The 17,873-nt window shown below is 55.7% G+C and overlaps 1 protein-coding gene across 4 annotated transcripts in view; it reads left to right on the top strand.

The window, feature by feature from the left end:
* The first annotated feature begins 1,541 nt into the window (after window positions 1-1,541).
* Window positions 1,542-17,873, top strand: part of ST8SIA5 (ST8 alpha-N-acetyl-neuraminide alpha-2,8-sialyltransferase 5) — a 51,387-nt gene continuing 35,055 nt past the window's right edge. For 2 of the 4 annotated variants that reach the window (XM_070421098.1, XM_070421097.1), the window contains exons 1-2: window positions 1,542-2,002; window positions 11,566-11,673. In XM_070421098.1, the coding sequence (XP_070277199.1) occupies window positions 1,872-2,002; window positions 11,566-11,673 (239 nt within the window). In that variant the 5' untranslated portion in view covers window positions 1,542-1,871. The remainder of the gene's footprint in view (window positions 2,003-11,565; window positions 11,674-17,873) is intronic. The other 2 variants (XM_070421100.1, XM_070421099.1) reach the window with 1 other exon arrangement.

Genomic DNA, 17,873 nt, shown 5'->3' with positions numbered 1-17,873 from the left:
TAGGAGAGCTACTTTGGGCAGCTAGAGCGTTGATCCTTTCCACTGCAAAATGGGTCAGCCAGAGGCTGGGAGGCGCTAATGAACTAATATATGCAAGAGCAAGCACTTTTTGATGTGTAAGACACCAAACAAATATCAGGTTTATTATAATAATGGGCTATAGAAATGTTTATGTCTTATTTTTTTAGTTAAAAACCCTATCTGGCCCGGCCAGCGAGGCTCAGTGGTTGAGCATTGACTTATGAACCAGGAGATCACCGTTTGATTCCTGGTCAGGGCACATGCCTGGGTTGCAGGCTCCCTCCCCAATGTGTGTCTTGCAGGAGGCAGCCCACTAATGATTCTCTCTCATCATTGATGTCTCCCTCTCCCTCTCCCTCTCCCTCTCCCTCTCCCTCTCCCTCTCCAGTCAATAAAAATACATACGTTTTTTTAAAAAGAGGAAACTATTAAATGCCAACGCCAGAGCATTGGAGTCTGGGCACTTCTCCACCAAAGTTCTCTTTCTTGATGCTATCAGAGTTGAATCCCTGACCTGACTCTAGAACACCCTCCCTCTCCCCGAGGCTGGAGACCCTCGGAAGAGGCGCCCTTAGAATCTTCCAGCCAGGGCTCAGTGGCGATGCCCCCGCGGGCACCTGACCCCCAGGCGCGGGGAGGCTGGGTGTCGGGATGACAGGCTGTCGCTTGCGTGGGATGGGATGGGGAGGAGGAAAGGGGAGCGCATTCAGGGGTTAGGATTTCTGAAGAGGCACGTCTTGACATTGCATTTGTGTTTATTTTCCCTGGTGTGCACGCTTGAAGTACAAACCTTTCTACTTAGTGACTGACTAAGGCTTTGGGGACTGTGGTACTCGAAGGCGGCCAGCTGCCTGACCTAAGATTTACGAGTGGTTCCAGCGAGAGACAAGGTCCCAGTGTCTCGGTGACAACAAGGTCTTTGATGAACAGCCAGGAGCTGCAGTTGGGAGGGAGAGGAGGCGAGAGCCCCCGGATTGCCTCTTCGCAGGATGGGGCGCCGGGGGCCATCAGCATGCAGGAGTCGCGCGCGTGTCCTTGAAGGGCTGCCCGGCTGACCTTGCTCCGCATTCTCCGGAGAAACCTCCCCGAGCGCGCGAGGCCGAGGCCGCGCGGTGACTCAGTGCCCGGCGCGCCGCATGCAAATGTTCCCCTCCAGCGAGCCCGGCGCCGCAGCTCGGCCTCCCTTTCCTTTCCTGCCCCCCTTTTTAATTCTACTCTTCAAACCCGGCTCCCTCCTCCCCCTCTGCACCGCCCAACAGCCCGACTGTCCGGGCGTTCTGTCCCCCACTTCCCATCCGCAGGACCGAAGGCCAACCTTCGCGCTCCCTCGCTGCGGGGATCGGGGATCGGACCTGGCCCTCCTGAGCCGGCACCGCGAAGGGTAACCGCGATCCGGCCCGACCAGAGGGGGCGGTGCGCGGCGCTCCGAGGCGCACGGGCGGACGGCCCGGGCCCCGCTCCTCATTGGCCGCCACCTCCGGCGAGGGGCGGGGGGGGGGGGGGGGGGGCGGGGGAAGGGCCGTCCTGCGCTTGGGGCACCAGGCGCTGCCCCTCGCCGGGAAATCGGCAGATGCCGGGCACTGTCGCGTGGAGGTGAAGGCAGTGGAGGGGAGGCCCGGGCGCAGCCGAGCTCCCTGCGGCCAGCCCTGCCCTGCCTGCTGCCCCGGTGCTGGCGACGCTCGGTTGCCCCCTATGCCCGCTACGCCAGCCGGAAACTTTGCCCCAAGAAGTCCTCCTCCGCCTGACTGCCAGTCGGTCTTGTGCCCCCCGCCCCCGGGCCCCGCGCGTGATTGCGGGGACCCCCGGCGCCTGTGCCTGCCACGCCCCGCAGCACGCAAGCGGCCGCCAGGATGCGCTACGCGGACCCCTCGGCGAACAGGGATTTGTTGGGGAACCGAACTTTGCTCTTCATCTTCATCTGCGCCTTCGCCTTGGTGACTTTGCTGCAACAGATCTTATATGGCAGGAACTACATCAAGAGGTGAGAAAGTACGCGTGCGGGTGCGAGTGCGTGGAGCCCGCGGGTGAGCCCAGGTGGCGTCTGCGGCGTCCAACCGGGTGTCCAACCGGGCGTCCGGGGGTGCGTGACCCAGGGGTTTGCACTTAGCCCTGAGCCCCTCCGCGTTATTAGGTTTTGGCCACGGTGGTGCTCCACAGCGCACCTCTCCTCCCAGCCAGAAGAGAGCGCCTGCCCAGCGCGGGCCCGAGGGGCGCAACAACTTTGTTCTGTTGTGAAAAATGGGGGACCGGTTAGAATTCTGAGTGGCCACGCTGACAATAAATCCATTTTACTGTCCTGAGCGGCCCCAGGGGCCCGATTGGTGTCCCCCAAATCTACAGTGCCATGCCATGCGGTTGGAGGGGAGGCTCCTGGGAGAGGGAGGCTCAAAGCCGAGTGGATTACCTGGCGAGTACTGAACTTGTGGGGACCCTTGGGAGAGAAGCATTCCCTCCCCCCCCCCCCCCCCCCCCAAGGAGCGTCGGGTGATAGTGGGCTGATGTGATGCGACAGGGACAGTGAACTCATAAACCTCTGGATCTATGAAACTCACAGCCTGATCCCTTCTGAACAGATGGTCCTTTCTCATCCTTACGCACAAGGTCAGACCTGCCCGGGGAGTTAACTCTCGCTTCGTTGGGCTCTGCTCTTACCCCCCACCCCCCTCTCCGTCTCCCATCCACTGGCAAACTCCATTAAGGGAAAGAGCAGTAGGATTTGTCACTGGGAGACTGGGGCCCAGCCTCCGTTCCTTGCCGGCTCTGCCCTGCCGGCTGAGGAGGAAAGCTTAGGGTTACCTGCCTGGTTTCCGGGCCTGGGAAGAGCGCGGATAGACCAGCCCTCTCAGAACCCCTTTTGCAAAGAGCCCACCTCTCGCTCCTTTCTGCTGGAGGTTTTCCCTTTGCTGCCAGTGTCTCCCCACTCTCACTGCCCCCCCCCCCCCCAAGGCTAATAGGAAACAAAACGCCTCTCTCGCTATGTAAACATCTCATTTCTTCCCTAAACTTGCAAATACAACCGTTGTTCTCCATCATTTGTGCCCCCCATTCTGGGCCAAGCCTGGGAGTGAGAGAGAGAGGTTGGTGCGGGGACCCTGGTGCTCAGAGTAGGAAGCCAGCAGCTACCTCCTCCCATGTCCCAGGGCTGGGGATGTGAGGGCCCTTGTCTGGACATTTGCTTCAGACTGCCCCTGCTCCGGCCTGTCCCCCGAAGTATTCTTCCTGGTGGAAGGCGGGTGATGAGCTTGGTGCTGTGGCTTTAAAGGACATTTTCTGAGAATTTCCTGGCTTGTTGGAGCCCATTGGGCCTGCTTCCTCCCCCTAACCATGTCCGTATTCAAGGACAGCGGGGCCCCACATAGCCTGCTGCAGCCCTCCCCTGCTGCACTTGTTCCTCAGCAGGGTGGCTCTGGGTTCCGGCCCCCTGCTGGCACCTACCCAGAACCAGAGGGGCTGCAGGGATCCCTGCTGCCTTATCAAAAGTGGAAGAATATCAGTGACCATGGCAAATGTCAACTCAACCGCTGCTGCTTGCTCTGGCAAGCCCTCCCTGGTCCTGGGTGGATGGGCTAGCTGCTCGGGGTTCAGTGGGCATTCCAGTTGTTCTCATCCTCCCTCACACAGAGACCCCGGGCCCTTAAGTCTCAGGCGCCACCTCCCCTGGCCTTACTCCAGGGACCTGGTTAATCCAACCAAGCAAGCAAAGCTTATATGTGCCTGATTCTGGAAGGGTGTCAGAACGATGTGGTCCTGGTGTTCAGGGGGATTGAATTCTGTTTTGGGGAAACAAAATGACCACACGAGACAGCTATGAAGTAAGTGTTAAAATGTCTGAGGAGGGAGGCACCACTGGACGGAAGTAGTCAGGGTAGGCTTCCTGGAGGAGGTGGAACCTGAGTGGGTCTTTGAGGGAAGGATAAGATTGGGGTAGGGCACATCCAGAACTAAAGAAGGAGGCAGCAGAGGTGCAGAGATGTGGCACGGCCTCCTCTCACCTCTCCCATGTGTGGCCCTACCCACTGTGGCACTGGGCCTCACCATTGGTTAGCACTTCATGGAGCCACCCTGACCCTGAGCCAGGTTCTTTTTCTAACTTCTTAAGTTGGATGCTTATCTCTTTAAGTTCCAGTCTTTATTATTTTCTAATGTAAATGTGTAAGGTTATGCAATTTCCTCTAAATAGTTCTCTAGTTATAGCCATTCAATTTTGAGATGATGATGGTGATGATGATAACAACTCAGAATTATATTGCATTACTACGTGCCAGGTCCTGGTCCAAGTGCTTTGTATATTACCATTCTGAATTCTAACAAGTAGTAGATACTATTACTGCTCTCATTTTATAGGTGAGGAAACTAAGGCACAGTGAGGCTAAGTAATTGTTCAAGGTCATACACATAGTAACTACCAGAAGTACTTTCATTATTTTGAATTTCAAGTATTTTCTAATTTTTATTATTATTTTCACTCATAAGTTTAGAAATGCTCTAAAATTTCCAAATACTTTATTTTTTTACTTATCTTTTTTGTTGTTGTTGTTAATCCTCACTCAAGGTTATTTTTCCATTGATCTTTTTTTTTTTAGAGTGAGAGTGGAAGGGAGAGGGAAAGACAGAGAGAAACATCGATGTGAGAGAAACACATCGATTGGTTGCCTCCTGCTGGAGCCCTGACCAGGGCCCAGGCCTGGGAGGAGCCTGAAACCAAGGTACATGCCCTTGACCGGAATCGAACCCGAGACCCTTTGGTCCGAAGACTGATGCTCTACCACTGAGCCAAATTGGCTAGGGCTTTACTTATCATTTTGAATTTTAAACCCAAATGCATTGTAGGACAACATGGTATTTATAATGTTGATCCTTAAAAATTTATTGAGATTTGCTTTGTGGTCTAGTAGGTGGTTGATTTTTATAATTATTTTGTGTGTACTTAAAAAAAATGTCATTCTTCTGTATCCTTATTGATGTTTTCTGTTTGTTCTGCTCGATCCATCAATTTTAAAAAGATGCATGATGGAATCTTCCTCTGTGATAGTGAATTTATCAGTTTCTCCTATCATCATTATGCAGATTGGAGGGATATTTTTAGATGCATACTAGTTTAGATCTATCGTCTTCCTAATGAACTGAATTTTTTATTGTAATATAGTGACTTTATTTCTAGTAGCGCTTTGAGATGTTTTGTCTAATATAATATAGTGAGACCGCTTCCATTGGGTTAGTACTTGCTTGTTACAGTAATATAATGGCCTTTAAAAGGAAGGCATGAATTATGGGGATTGGCAGATCCCTAAGGCAGCTTCTGGCTTAGAACTCATCTACTGCTTCTTTCCCTGCCAGATTATTCATCTGTTTAGGAAGGCATTGATACGCATTTTAATCGTTATTTCAGTGTTTCAGTGGGGATGGTGCAGAGGGGGTTCCTGGAAAGCAGACCCTCAACCAGAGATGCGAGCAGCGTGCTTAGGAAGATGTGTTCTTGAATCTACACCTAAGAAGGGAGACTGAGCCGAGGGAGAAACTGAGCCACGTGCGGTCCCCGCAAAGGCCCTGCCACCCCACAGGGAGCCCCGCAGCCAGGCCTTCCTGCCTCCGTTGAGTTTTCAGTCCCTGGATGTGGGCTGCCTCTGGAAGAGGGCGTGACCTTGGCCCAGTTGACTCTCCTCCCCTGCGACGATTCCCAGGTTCCCAGAGGGGCCCGAGAGCTGGGGGCCAGCTCCCTGCACCCCGGCAGGTGAGGAAGGAGCCTTCATTCCTGAAGGGGCACCTGCCACCGAGGCAGTTTCCATCTGCCACGTTGCAGGAAATGGAAGTGGCTCATCCCCTCCTCCTCCCCAAACACAAGTCTCACTCTTGGGATCAGTCTGGGCCTGGAAGTCTGGGCCGGAGCCCCACTCTTTAAGGAGAGCATCACTGCTGGCAGCCAGGGGTCGGTCTCAGACCCACATCATGGCTGTCCTGAGGCTGTGCCTTGACCCACCCGGTGTCCCCACTGCCGTGCCTTCCCAGCCGCCTCTCTGCCAGTCCAGTCCTGCTTCTCCTCTGGTTCCCAGCCCACAGTGTCCTTCCGGCTCCGGCTTCCTGGTGCCGTGCTGCCTGGACTCAGCACTTCCCGCCCAGCGCTGCCCTCTTGCTTTCTGTATGGCTGCACAGGGCCAGGAGCTGAGCTGGGCGTTTGCCCGCCTTTGCAGAGCGGACTCTCCTGTGCGCTGTCTTCCCCTACCTTCCTCTCCTGCGCCTCCTGGGTGCCCATCTGGGCTGCCTGAGTGCGGCTGGTGCGGCCTGAGACTTGAGGTTAAGAAACTGGGTCAAGGAAAAGTACAACCTGACTTGGTGCTGTGTCCAAAGTATGTATTCCAAGTGCTGTCCTCGCCAAGCTAATGTCCCCTGACCAGGGACAGAGACTTCGGTCCCACGGCCCAGAGGAACAGGCACAGCCCTGAAGATGGGGACCAGGGGACGGAGGATGGATGCAGGGATGGGTCCGGAGGGGTGGTGCCCTAGAGAGGAGGAAGGAACTGAGCTGACAGCCACCTGGGGTGTGTCCTCTGCTGTCCGAACAACAGTTTTGCTGGTCAGAGCAAGCTTTCACCGAGTACCTCTGCAGGGCTGGGACGAGGGGGAGGCAGCAAGGCACCAAGGGACAAAACTGAAGGAGGCTCCCTCTTGTGTGCTGACCCTGTCAAGCATGTCAAGCCCGTGGCCGGCGGGCCTCATGTTTGACATGCTTGCACTTGCATGAGTCTGAGATGGGGCCGCCCTCATTTGTGCCCTGGGAGCCTTGCTTGCTCACTCTAGTCCTGACCCGGGCCTGCTGTGTGCCCAGCCTGCACTAGTGGTAGATAGTATCTTCCTGTCCCTTCCCCAGTGTCCCCTAAGGACACAGTGCTGCCCTCTCACTCTATTCCTTTGCCCATTTCTTTCTAGTCTTTTTCTTTTTGCCATTTGTACTTTCTGGAAATGTTTACCTCTTAGAGGATTTGGCTTCTCCTCTTTGACTTATCCAGGCCCGTTCACTTCTCATCTCATAATCTCTCACCCAGTAATTCTCTAATATAGCCCTTAATCCTATGTGTAGGGACCCCCTCCCCCCACCACACACACACATACAGTTGATGGATTCATCAGGTAATAACATTAATTATTAACATTCACTAAGAGATTATGAGCCAGACTCTGACCTAAGCAGATAATCCTGAATGAGGATTGTTTCATTTAATCCTCACCATCATCCTAATAAACAGATATGATCATCCTCATTTAATACTTACTCAGAGAGGGTGAGTAACTTGTGTAAGGTCACACAGCTTGTAAGACCCTTGTAAGAGATGGTGTATTCATCCCTGAATTCCCAGGACCTAGCCCAGTGCCTGACATTAATTGTTGAATGAATGGATGCATACAAAGGGAGTCCCAAAGCTTTTTTCTAACCATCAGGGAGCATTCAGCTTTGTGTCCGGGAAGAGGGAATGCTACTAAAGAATTATTAGGTATGATTCATGTCTTTGAGGAACTTCCAGAACACTAAAAGAGACAAATATGAAAAATACGTAAGACAGTTCAAATACATTCATAATTGTGTGGCGTAGACTGTAGATCTTGTAGGTTTCAGAGGAGACGGTAATCAGGGTGGTGGGTAGCCAGGTAACATCACAGTTTGGGGCCCGAGCGCCAGAGGAGAGCTGGAAGGCTGGTGTGTGCGCCTCCTTGAAATGGATGTTGACTAACTATTTAACAAAGAGTAGCTGGAAGGGGCCTGGCATCAGTGGATGGTCTGGGTGCCCACGCATGTGGCTCTGGCCCCCAGGGCAGGCACTGTAGGTCTGGGATGTCAGGCCAGGGAGCAGGAGGTTGGCCTGGTGGGAGGGGCCCAGGTTCCTCTGGGGTGCAAAGGCAGGGGGTGGTGAGGTGGTCCCAGAGCAGTGCCTGGAGCTTGTCCAGTTTCTCTCTCTGGACCCTTCCCATGGCTGTGTGCCCCCGTGCGCACCCTCCCTGCCCCACCCTGACACTGCCAGCTCTGGACTCCCCCTGGGCCCTGCCCCAGCCACTTACTAGTAGCCACAGGCCTTACCACGGGAGGCTTTGTCTGCTCACCAGCACCCTGGTCACAGGCTGGGGTCTCTCAAAGAAGTCAGCCCCCTGCTGCCTGTAGACCCTCCTGTCTACAGGGCCTGCCACTTGCTCTGCCCCCTCTCCTTTCCCCTCTGGGGAAGGAGAGCATGGGGACCAGCCTGAGGAGTAGCCCGTTCCTCTTCTCCCTCAGGAGGCCCTCACTCAGCATCCTCTCTGTTGCTCAAATGAAGGGCCCCATAGGCAAACCCTGGGGATGATCCCACTTCCCTTTCCCCCTGAGGTTCTGGGGGGGAATGTTACCATCTGATGCTTCACAGGGAAATCGTGAGTCACCAGTGAGTCAGGAGCCAGGACGGGCAGGGACACGTGGAACTGGTCATTGATCTCATTCATCCACTGAGAAGGTGTCCCAGCTGGCGGGTCTTTCCACTCTGACCTGGGTGGGCAGGTCCCAGCACTTTCTCTGCGAGGTGTCCCCTGACCACCCACCGCCCCTTATGTGGCCTGGGGAGGGCAGAGCACTGTGGGAGGCGGAGGAGAGCAATCTGGGCGCCCCAGGAAGGGCCCAGCACTAGACTCCCGGGTGGTCCTCAGCAGATGGGGCCCACCTCCCTCCTAGATGGCATTGAGGGACCACAGGAAGGGGCACTGCTTCTCTGAACTGATATCACATCACCTGCCAGCTGCCCCTGACTCACACAGCCCCAGCTGCCCGCCGCACCTTGCCAGCCCCAGAAGAAGCCTCACACTCTTGCCCAGGGCCATTGGAACAGATGATCCTCCTCCGGGGCGTTCTCCCCCAGGATCCGCCTGCTCCCGCGTCACCCATCACCCACTTCGTGTCCTGCTCGGACGCACTTCTCAGGAGGAAGCCCACCCTGTGTGGGGTAGCACCCCCTACTCCCCCCAAACACCTGTCCCCCTCCTCCCTTTCCTTTTTCCCACAGCATTTCCGCCATCTGACCCATGACACGTCCTGGCGCCTCTTAGTTTACAATCGCTCCATCTGTCTCCCTCCAGTAGAAATTGAGCGTCACGGAGGGGGGGGGGGGGGGGGGGGGAGGGGGGGGTGGCTCTTGTTAGTTTGCTCACTGTTGAACCCCAGCACCCAGCCTGGCATGGCTGTGCGATAAGTTTAGAATAAGACAACAAGATAAATATTTGATATGTATACATATACAATACAATAAAAATAGCACGGATGGATAAAGGCAAGATATCTTCAGGAGGCTGTGAGGTACAATGCAAGTGATTTGCTGATTAATAATAGAAGCGTGTTTATGCATTTCATTTCGCAAGCTCGGTTTGAAAGAAATGGCTCATTGCCTCATTTTCTTTTGATTAAGAAAAGGACGAAACCTTAGCCACCAGCTGGTGGAAAATTTAGTTCGTCATTATTCAGGAGCCTTCCCTCCACCTCACCCCCCTCAGGGTCATGTGAAGGTCATGGAGGCTCCTAAGGAACAAAGATTGGGGGGGGACTCCCCAGGCCACCCCAGCCTCAGCCAATCTGCTCACTGCTATGTGGGGGCTTCTAGAGCCCTGGGTCTAGCCTCCTGAGGTCCCGAAGCATTAGTCTCTCTGGGTCCTGCTGTCCATTTAAGGGGAGACCTAGGGGAGGAACCCCAAGCCACCATAGCTTCCTGGGCCTGAGGAACTTTCTGCTCAGCTGTGGTCTCACCACGTCCACCCAGCCCTCCACCCAGCCCTCCCCAGGCTCGGAGGCCCTCCTGCTGCCCTTTAGAATGGCCTAGCAGGGCTTTTTTCGGCCCCAACAGCCCACATGGCCCTAAAGTAAGAGGGGGTAATGAAGCTAAGCTCCCTTCTTGGACCAGGGAAGAAAGAATACAAACGAGTAATGCAATAGGTTATCCCCCCAGGAAAGGTAAGTACTGATGTTTTGTGACTGACTTTTTTCTTTTATTATTATTTTTTTTCAAATAGAGCCAAACTCAAGGTTATCCTTGTAATCATAGCAGCTCAGTCATTTGCATCTCTATTGTATGCTTTGTGGAGTGGGAGGGAACGGGGTGGTGCAGGCAGAGCTCCTGAAGGCTCCCACCTGGGCTCCCTCTGTGAGGGCCTTTTGCAAAGGTGGGCACGTGTGGTGCATGAGGCGGCAGCCGAGGTCACTGACCCAGCCGCCAAGCTGGGAGACCCCGAGGGGTGCTGTGTGTAGCTGACTCCTGGGACGGGAGCCAGAACTTTCCTAGCCAAAGAGCTGAACTGGGAGTCAGGACTCCTGGGTTCCAGTCCCCAAGCTGGCTGAGAGGCCACTTCCCACTGTCTGCCTCAGTGTCCTCATCTGTGATGGGCGAGGCACACTTTGTGTCCCTCTTTGGACGAAGGCCAGGATCCAGCAAGGTGATATAAGGAGGGGGTCGGTCGCCCATGGGGATCCCAGGCTGCTAGGAGTATTTGGTCTGCAGTGTGTTTCAAGCTTGAATGAATGGATCAGCATTGAAAATTTGGGGTAGTGAAGTCTGAATTTCTAGCATCTTTTGGGAAACTGAGCACAGTGCCATTTTATTGGTGTGTCTGTGTGTCTGTGTGTGTGTCTGTGTCTGTGTGTGTGTGTGTGACTATCTTCCTACCTTCCCAAATGGCAGCAGGGCACTGCCGCTCAGGCACGTACCCTGGCAGGCAGGACGCACACCCTGGCTCCCCCAGCTTCACTCATTCCCCTTCTGTTCTCCGGAGGCCTGACTCCGCTCCCCGGTGGAAGTGAAGCACTTTGTGGGAACATAAATATTAGCGTCTGGTTGGATTGTTGTGGGATGTGTTAGCCAGGGTGTGTCACAGTTCAAATGGTCCAAGGAGAGTTGTGAAGGGAAAGGGAGGGCACCACGGAACCACCCCCGGCTTCCTGAGCTGTGCGAGGGGAATAGACTTGCTTCTGGTGGACAGTTAGGGCTCTCCCAGTGTGGTCCCTAGCCCCCTTCCATCCCTGGCTCCAAGCGCAGGTCCTTATTTATCCCTTTGCTATCATTTCCGCCAGGTTTGGGGAGGGAGCAGAGAGGGCCTTGTGGTTTGAGTCCAGCGTCTTAACCTAGGAGGCGTGTCCTGTGTTGGAAACCCAGGTGTCACTAAAAGCTTTGCAGTGTGTCTGGCCTCTGAGGACAGTGTGGCGATTAGGGGCTCTTGTGTAGGTCTCTAGAGGCAGGAACTGAGGGACACACCACTTGGGAGGCAGGAGGGCACCGTGACCCGGACCTGGCTGAGCCTCAGTTTCCCTGTGTGTGCAATGGGGAACCTCAGCTCTGCCGGTAAAGGTGCGACGAGGGGATGCAGTCGAGCAGAGACCCCTGTAAAGGTTTATTATCGTCGTCCCCACGGTTGGACATCACCCTTGTCCCCACGGAGTGTGTGATCGAGGCGATGTGCCACTGGGCACACGACAGCCCGTGGCTCTCTGGTAGACAGGCTTAACCCAGCACCTGAGCGTGAGTACCGACTGCCTCGTTCTCTTGCCAGAGGCCTCCAGTTTGGTTGGCAGAGTGGCGACCAGCTGGACAATTGGACGGGGCTCTTTAATGCCACGGACGACCCAGAGTCACCCGGCGGCAGTGACTCCAGCTCCAGGTACAGACCCGGGTGAATAACCAGGGAGGGGGAAGCCTGTCGGGGTGACCCTGCAGCCCCCACCCCTTGGCTCACCCCCAGAGCGGCCCTCAGAGAAGAAGCCAGCTTGACGCAGTGGCTCAAAGCTCACTGCATCTTGGGATCCTGACTTGTGTCCTTTGACATGAGGGTTGCGGCCTAGGACCCAACCAAACCAAGTAGGGGCTCACTGGCCCCCTTCTGCTGGGGGTGGGCTGGGGAGGCAGCCTGGGTCGCAAGCCTCCATTTGAGGTGGAGCTTCGGTCCATAGCTGCTGCAAGGGTTTTGAGTATCAGCCTGCAAGTGTGTCCAGGTGTGTGGGGGTGGCAGTAGGGGTGGGTGGCAGCTGGGCTCTTGCTCCTCTGCAATCCCACTGTGAAGGCGGGTTCCGACGGCTCCACCCACCCGTGAGGGTGACCCTGGCTGGGGAGGGACCGTTGCCATCAAGACTGCAACTGAGATTTGACATTCACACCATCACGTGGTTATTTCTTCTCGATCTGCTGTGGTGTTTGGAGCTAAAATCAGTGATTCAGGGCAGTCTGCATGCTCAGCAGTGGGAGTTCAGTAATTATTTGTTGAATGAGAGAAAACAGAATATTCTCAGGCAGGATGCACGCTCTGCTTGGAGCTGGGTGTGGCTGGAACCTACCAGTTGAGGGTTTCCAGGGGCTGATTAAATTCTTTTGTTCCTTCATTTTTGCATCTCTAAGTACCGGCTGACTCTCAGTCTATTTCCTTGGGAAAGAGGCTTGAGTGTCTGCTGCTGTTAATACTGACACCAAAACATTAAACCGCCCCTGCAGAGAAGTAGTATGTTCTTCAGGGACCCCCAGTATGGACGATTTTGTCCAGTGCTTTAGAAGATAAAAGATATGGCTGTAATATAAACACTCCGTCGGGGAGGTGTCCACAGACAGGCCTGCAGGCCGTGAACTGGGACCAGGGCCTTTCAGGAGCTCAGTTCTTTCCGCAGGTGTGTGCTGGGAGCTCTGGCCCCTGGGATGTCACCAGCGAGAGAGAGGAGTCTAGAGTTGTCCCTTCCAAATGTTGAGGCTCCAATGTCGGCCCTTCGCTGTGAGACCTGCCCATGCAGATAGGGGGGTGGTCTCGGCATGTCAGCAAGTGTTTGCCTGCCAGGGAAGGTTCAGAGCTCATGGAGAGGTTTCTGTGGAAAGTGCTAATCCACTGAGCAAGACGGGACTGGCTCTTTGGGCAGCCGCCCTGAGACCACCGCACAAGGGCTGTTTCCAGCTTTTCCCACTGCCGGCGTGTGCACCTTGCTCCCCATCCAAGTCCTGTCCTCCCTCCAGTTTCCGCCTCCTGCCCCACCTCCTCCCTGAAGCCTTCCCTGATAGCCCCTTTAACTCGACGTTCTGTGCGATGTGTCTGCGCAGAGGGCTATTTCTGTCATTGCCCACACGGAGAACTCTCTGCCAGTTTGCATAAACCCTTCTGCATTTGCTCAGGCATCCCTCTAACCCCACGGAGCCCCCCCGTCCCGGAGAGCCGGGCTGGACCCTGTGCACGCAGGGTCTTGTGGGCCCTCTAACTTCAGACTAGCCCACAAGTGGCCTCGCTGGCTGGCCTCATCGGCCGCTTCTCCCAGGCTCTGCACAGCCTGAGGCACCCTGGCCTGGGGTAGGGTGGCAGGGGGCGGTGTGCAAAGGCAGCCTCAGGGGCACTTCCCTCTGGGTTCTGGAGCAGAGCTGGCCACGCTGCCACTCACCTAAGCTGCCTGCTCCTGGGCAGCATTCTCCCTGTGCAGCTGGGCTTCAAGTTGGGGTCCAGGGGCTCCCCAGTGGGAGGGTAGCACGGCCACAGGAGGAAAGAGCAGGCCCCAAGCTGAGGGTTGAGTACTTGGGCCGGAGTCCTCTCGGCTGAGATCAATCTGTGTGTGTGTCTAGCGTGTACTGCACAATATGGGGTTTGGAGCAGTCGTATTTCAGAGCAGGAAGGAGGTGGATGGACTTCAGTTCAGCGCTTCATTATGCTGTGTTGAATTGTTCCCTAATTGTTTCAAGACTGTATATAACGAGGCGATAAGCTGTGTGGGCCAGATGGCAAGGGCTCCAAGGGCTCAGAGTGGAAGTCGGAGGCGCTTCCGCGGAGGGGTGAGACTTGGCTTGGACCTCCACAGGCGATGCCCATGGCCAAGCACTACTGGGGGCTGTGTGCCAGGCATCTTGCTGCCTTTAATCCTCACCCTCAAACCCTTAGGGTGGCTGCTGTCATTGCCCCCTTTACAGATGAGGAAACTGAGTCGCCACTTCCAGGTGCTGGTGGAGGAGCTGGGACTCACCCCATCCAGTGTGACTCTGGGGCCCCAGCACTGACTGGCCATGCTGGACGGAGGGATCCTCCCTTCTGGGCTGTGGGCAGGTCACACAGGGTTGGGTGGCTCTCCTGAGCTTTCTTCCCAAGTCCTCCATGCTGTATAGTCCTGTCCTCGCCCCCGGCTGGTAGACTGTAATAAATGCCATAGTGACTCAGGTAGGTAATTATGTACATACTAGAGGCCCGGTGCACAAAAATTTGTGCACTCGGGCGGGGGGAGGGGTCCCTCAGCACGGCCTGTGCCCTCTTGCAGTCTGGGACCCCTCGGGGGATGACCACCTGCTGGCTTAGGCCTGCTCCCCGGGGGATTGGGCCTAAGCTGGCAATCAGACATCCCTCTGGCAGCCCGGGAGCCCTCGGGGGATGTCCACTTGCCAGTGGGGAGCAGGCCTAAGCTGCAGTCAGACATCCTTAGTGCTGCTGAGGAGGCGGGAGAGGTTCCTACCACCACTGCTATACTGGCAGCCGTCAACCTGGCTTGTGGCTGAGCAGAGCTCCCCCTGTGGGAGCCCAGTGACCACCAGGGGGCAGCTCCTGCATTGAGCATCTGCCCCCTGGTGGTCAGTGTGTGTCATAGTGACCAGTCATTCCTAGTTGTTCTGCTGTTAGGGTCAGTTTGCATATTACCCTTTTATTATATAGAATTCCCTTCCTATAATGACTGTTGTCCTTAGCACTACAGGCAAGGTGATCTGTAGGGTCTCCCGTCTCCCCTCTCCTCTTTCCCACTTTTATCTTCTGTGTGTTACCCTCTACCCCCATCCCTGTGCTTAGTATTTTCTGATTATTACCCCCAAAACGCTCCTGGGATTTCTGCCTTTCAAAGAGGAGCCCTCAGTGGCAAGGTCACCCCAAAGGAAAGAACTATGCAGCGTGGACTTCCAGATGTGGTGACAGCTGTGGGGGGCCAGGCAGCAGAGGGTCTGCACGCTGTGGGCGCCCTGACACAGGGAGGAGGCTGACTGTGCGGGCAGGGCTGTGGGCGCCCTGACACAGGGAGGAGGCTGACTGTGCGGGCAGGGCTGTGGGCGCCCTGACACAGGGAGGAGGCTGACTGTGCAGGCAGGGCTGTGGGCGCCCTGACACTGTGACTGTGCGGGCAGGGCTGTGGGCGCCCTGACACAGGGAGGAGGCTGACTGTGCGGGCAGGGCTGTGGGCGCCCTGACACAGGGAGGAGGCTGACTGTGTGGGCAGGGCTGTGGGCTCCCTGACACAGGGAGGAGGCTTACATGTACCTTTCTATGCCTCAGTTTCCTCACCTATAAAACCCCCACTTCGGGGTCCCCTGAGTGGATCTCCCCAGTAGAATCTGGCCCAATCTTTGCCCCTGACACATAGAGGAGTCTGGGTAGGAGATGCTGCCTCTTGGGGCTCCGTTTCCAGATCAGAAGATGATGGGTGCCTGTCAGGACCTCCCCCCTTCCTCCCCCCACATCAGCTCCCCAAATCGTCTGTTACCCCCTTCAACAGCCATCATCCAATCTCCCTCCTCTCCTTCTTCACCGCTCCCATGCTCCTGGCCTCCCTGACCATCTGTGAGAATTTTATACCAGTCACTTAGCGAAGGCAGAGGCCACAGAATGGAGTAAGAATGTAAAGAAACGGAGATGGAAAGAAAAAGGGTCAGGGTCAGGCTGGGAGGAGCAAGCACCCACCCCATAACCAGCTTAGGGGGCTCAGAAAGTAAGGCACCCAGGGCTGTCCCCATCTCCCACTCCATGTGGCCGTGCGCAGCCCGCAGCCCGCAGCCCGCACTTCCGTCATCAACGCCATGCCGGAGGGTGGGGAAGGCTGCTCAAGGCTGGCCTCTGCTCTGTAGCAACTGGGAAGACACGCGAGGAAGAGGATTCCAGACAGACACTAATCAGGGAGAAAGAAGACCAGGTCAGGTCCCTGGCGCTGCATGGAGAAGAGGCCTGAAGTGAGCGATGAACTAGGAAGAGGCCACTGGGCCCGGCTGGTGTGGCGCAGTGGTTAAGCATCAAACTATGAACCAGGAGGTCACAGTTCGATTCCCAGTCTGGGCACATGCCTGGGTTGCAGGCTCAATTCTTAGTGTGGGGCATGCAGGAGGCAGCCGATCAATGATTCTCTCTCATCATTGATGTTTCTAGCTCTCTCTCCCACTCCCTTCCCCTCTGAAATCAATACAAATATACTTTAAAAGAAAAGAAAAGAAAAGAGGCCCCTGGGATGTAGCTCTTGGCTTGGGCGCCTGGGGCACGGTGGGGAAGCCCCAGGAGCAGTAGGACGATGTGTATGAGGAAGGTGACCAAATTGACTTTCGACACCTGGAGGCCCATGGCTGGTGAGCTGAATTTTACAAGGGGAGCTTGTCAGGGCTCCCTGATCTGGCCCCAAAATAAGGCCCCCAAATATGTGCTCTTGCAGGAATGTGCTGGACATGTGACTTGAGGCCCTGCAGAACTGCTGGTTTGGGTAGGGAGAAGTATCGCAGTGGGCTATGCCCTGACCCCCAGCTCCCACCCCAGGCCAGGGATGGCACTTCAGCGAGGCCCCTGCTGGGAGCAGATCAGTTACAAGACTAACACGGGTTGCACTCAGAACATCAGGCTCTTTAGCTTTCAGTTCTCACATCTCCAAATAGCTCAGGGACCCCTGTGGACAGATGAGGAAACCGTGGCTCAGACAGGGCCATGGTCCAGGCAGGGGGCCGAGCCAGGTCTCTCCACCACTGGGAGCTATGACCTGCCGTTGTCAACAGCCAAGCCTTCGTGCCTGTCTCTGCACCCGTGTGGGAAGACACTCAGTCCTTTGTGTTGTCAGGCTGTAGTTTTCAGACTGATTTCTGTGCGTTTGCTCTGACGGGTGCTGTGCTGTCTGGAACCGGCAGCTGTTCTGGCTCTAGAAATAGCACAGAGCTCACCGAAGGGGGCTGTGGGCCTTGGGGGGGAGGGGGGCGCTGCTTACTGAGAAAACCCCAGTGACCTGGCTGTGGCTTATCAGAATCAGAACGTGGGTTCTGGGCTCTTGGAAGCCTGGGGTTCCCTTTCTAGTGCCACCAATTACTAACCCAATGCCTGTGGGCAAGTTACTTTACCCCTTACAGTCTGAGTCTTGGGTATAAAATGGGGAAATAATGCCTGCCTCGTAGGGCAGTTAGGAGGGTTAAACAAGACAAAATGAGAGTCTAGCATCAGGCTGCCGCATACAGATGTGCAGGGTGGCCTCTGTGCAAAAACACCAGCCAAGGGGCAGGTGCAGCTGAAAGCCTCCTCGCCCTCACGTGACAAGCCGTGTGCCTGGCATGAGGCTTAATTCACCTGGAGAAAAAGGTGCTTTTTCCTCATTTGTAGAGGTGCCATGCCCACGCGGGTTTCCCACCCAGTGTGGAACAGACAAACGACTCTGTCGTTCCTGGAGACTCTGCCCGAGGCTGACAGGGCCCGGGGTGTAGACTCCTGAGCTGGGGCAACAGACCTGCTCCAGGGGCTGGAGGAGGCCTAACAGGGGTGCTCTTGCTCAGCACAGCCACCTTCTCTGGGCTTTTGTTCCCTGAAGGTCAGTATCTGGGGAGGAAGGGAGTGTTTGATAGGAAGTTGAATTCAGGGGCCTCATCCTGTAGCAGCCAGTAGTTGCTGGGCTCAAAGTACTGTGGCCCCAAGGAAGACCCCATGGTCCTGAGGCAGCTCTGGAGGGGGGATCAGGCCAACAGGGGAGCCTGTGGGACAGGCTCGTGTGGAAAGGCGGGCAGACTATCTGCACACCAGGCCCTGGGCCTGCTGACATGAGGCCTCCTCAGCCTGTAGAGCTGGAGCCCAAGTCTGGGTGGGAGGAGGGGAAATCATGTCGGGACCACCAAGCTCCCTCTGCCCTCGGCCTT

The sequence above is a fragment of the Myotis yumanensis genome, unplaced genomic scaffold (assembly GCF_028538775.1).
Source record: "Myotis yumanensis isolate MYYU_CA2020_CCGP unplaced genomic scaffold, mMyoYum1.0.hap1 SCAF_7, whole genome shotgun sequence".
NCBI lineage: Eukaryota > Metazoa > Chordata > Mammalia > Chiroptera > Vespertilionidae > Myotis > Myotis yumanensis.
Note: the sequence above shows the minus strand (reverse complement) of the source record. Positions and strands in the feature narration are given on the sequence as shown.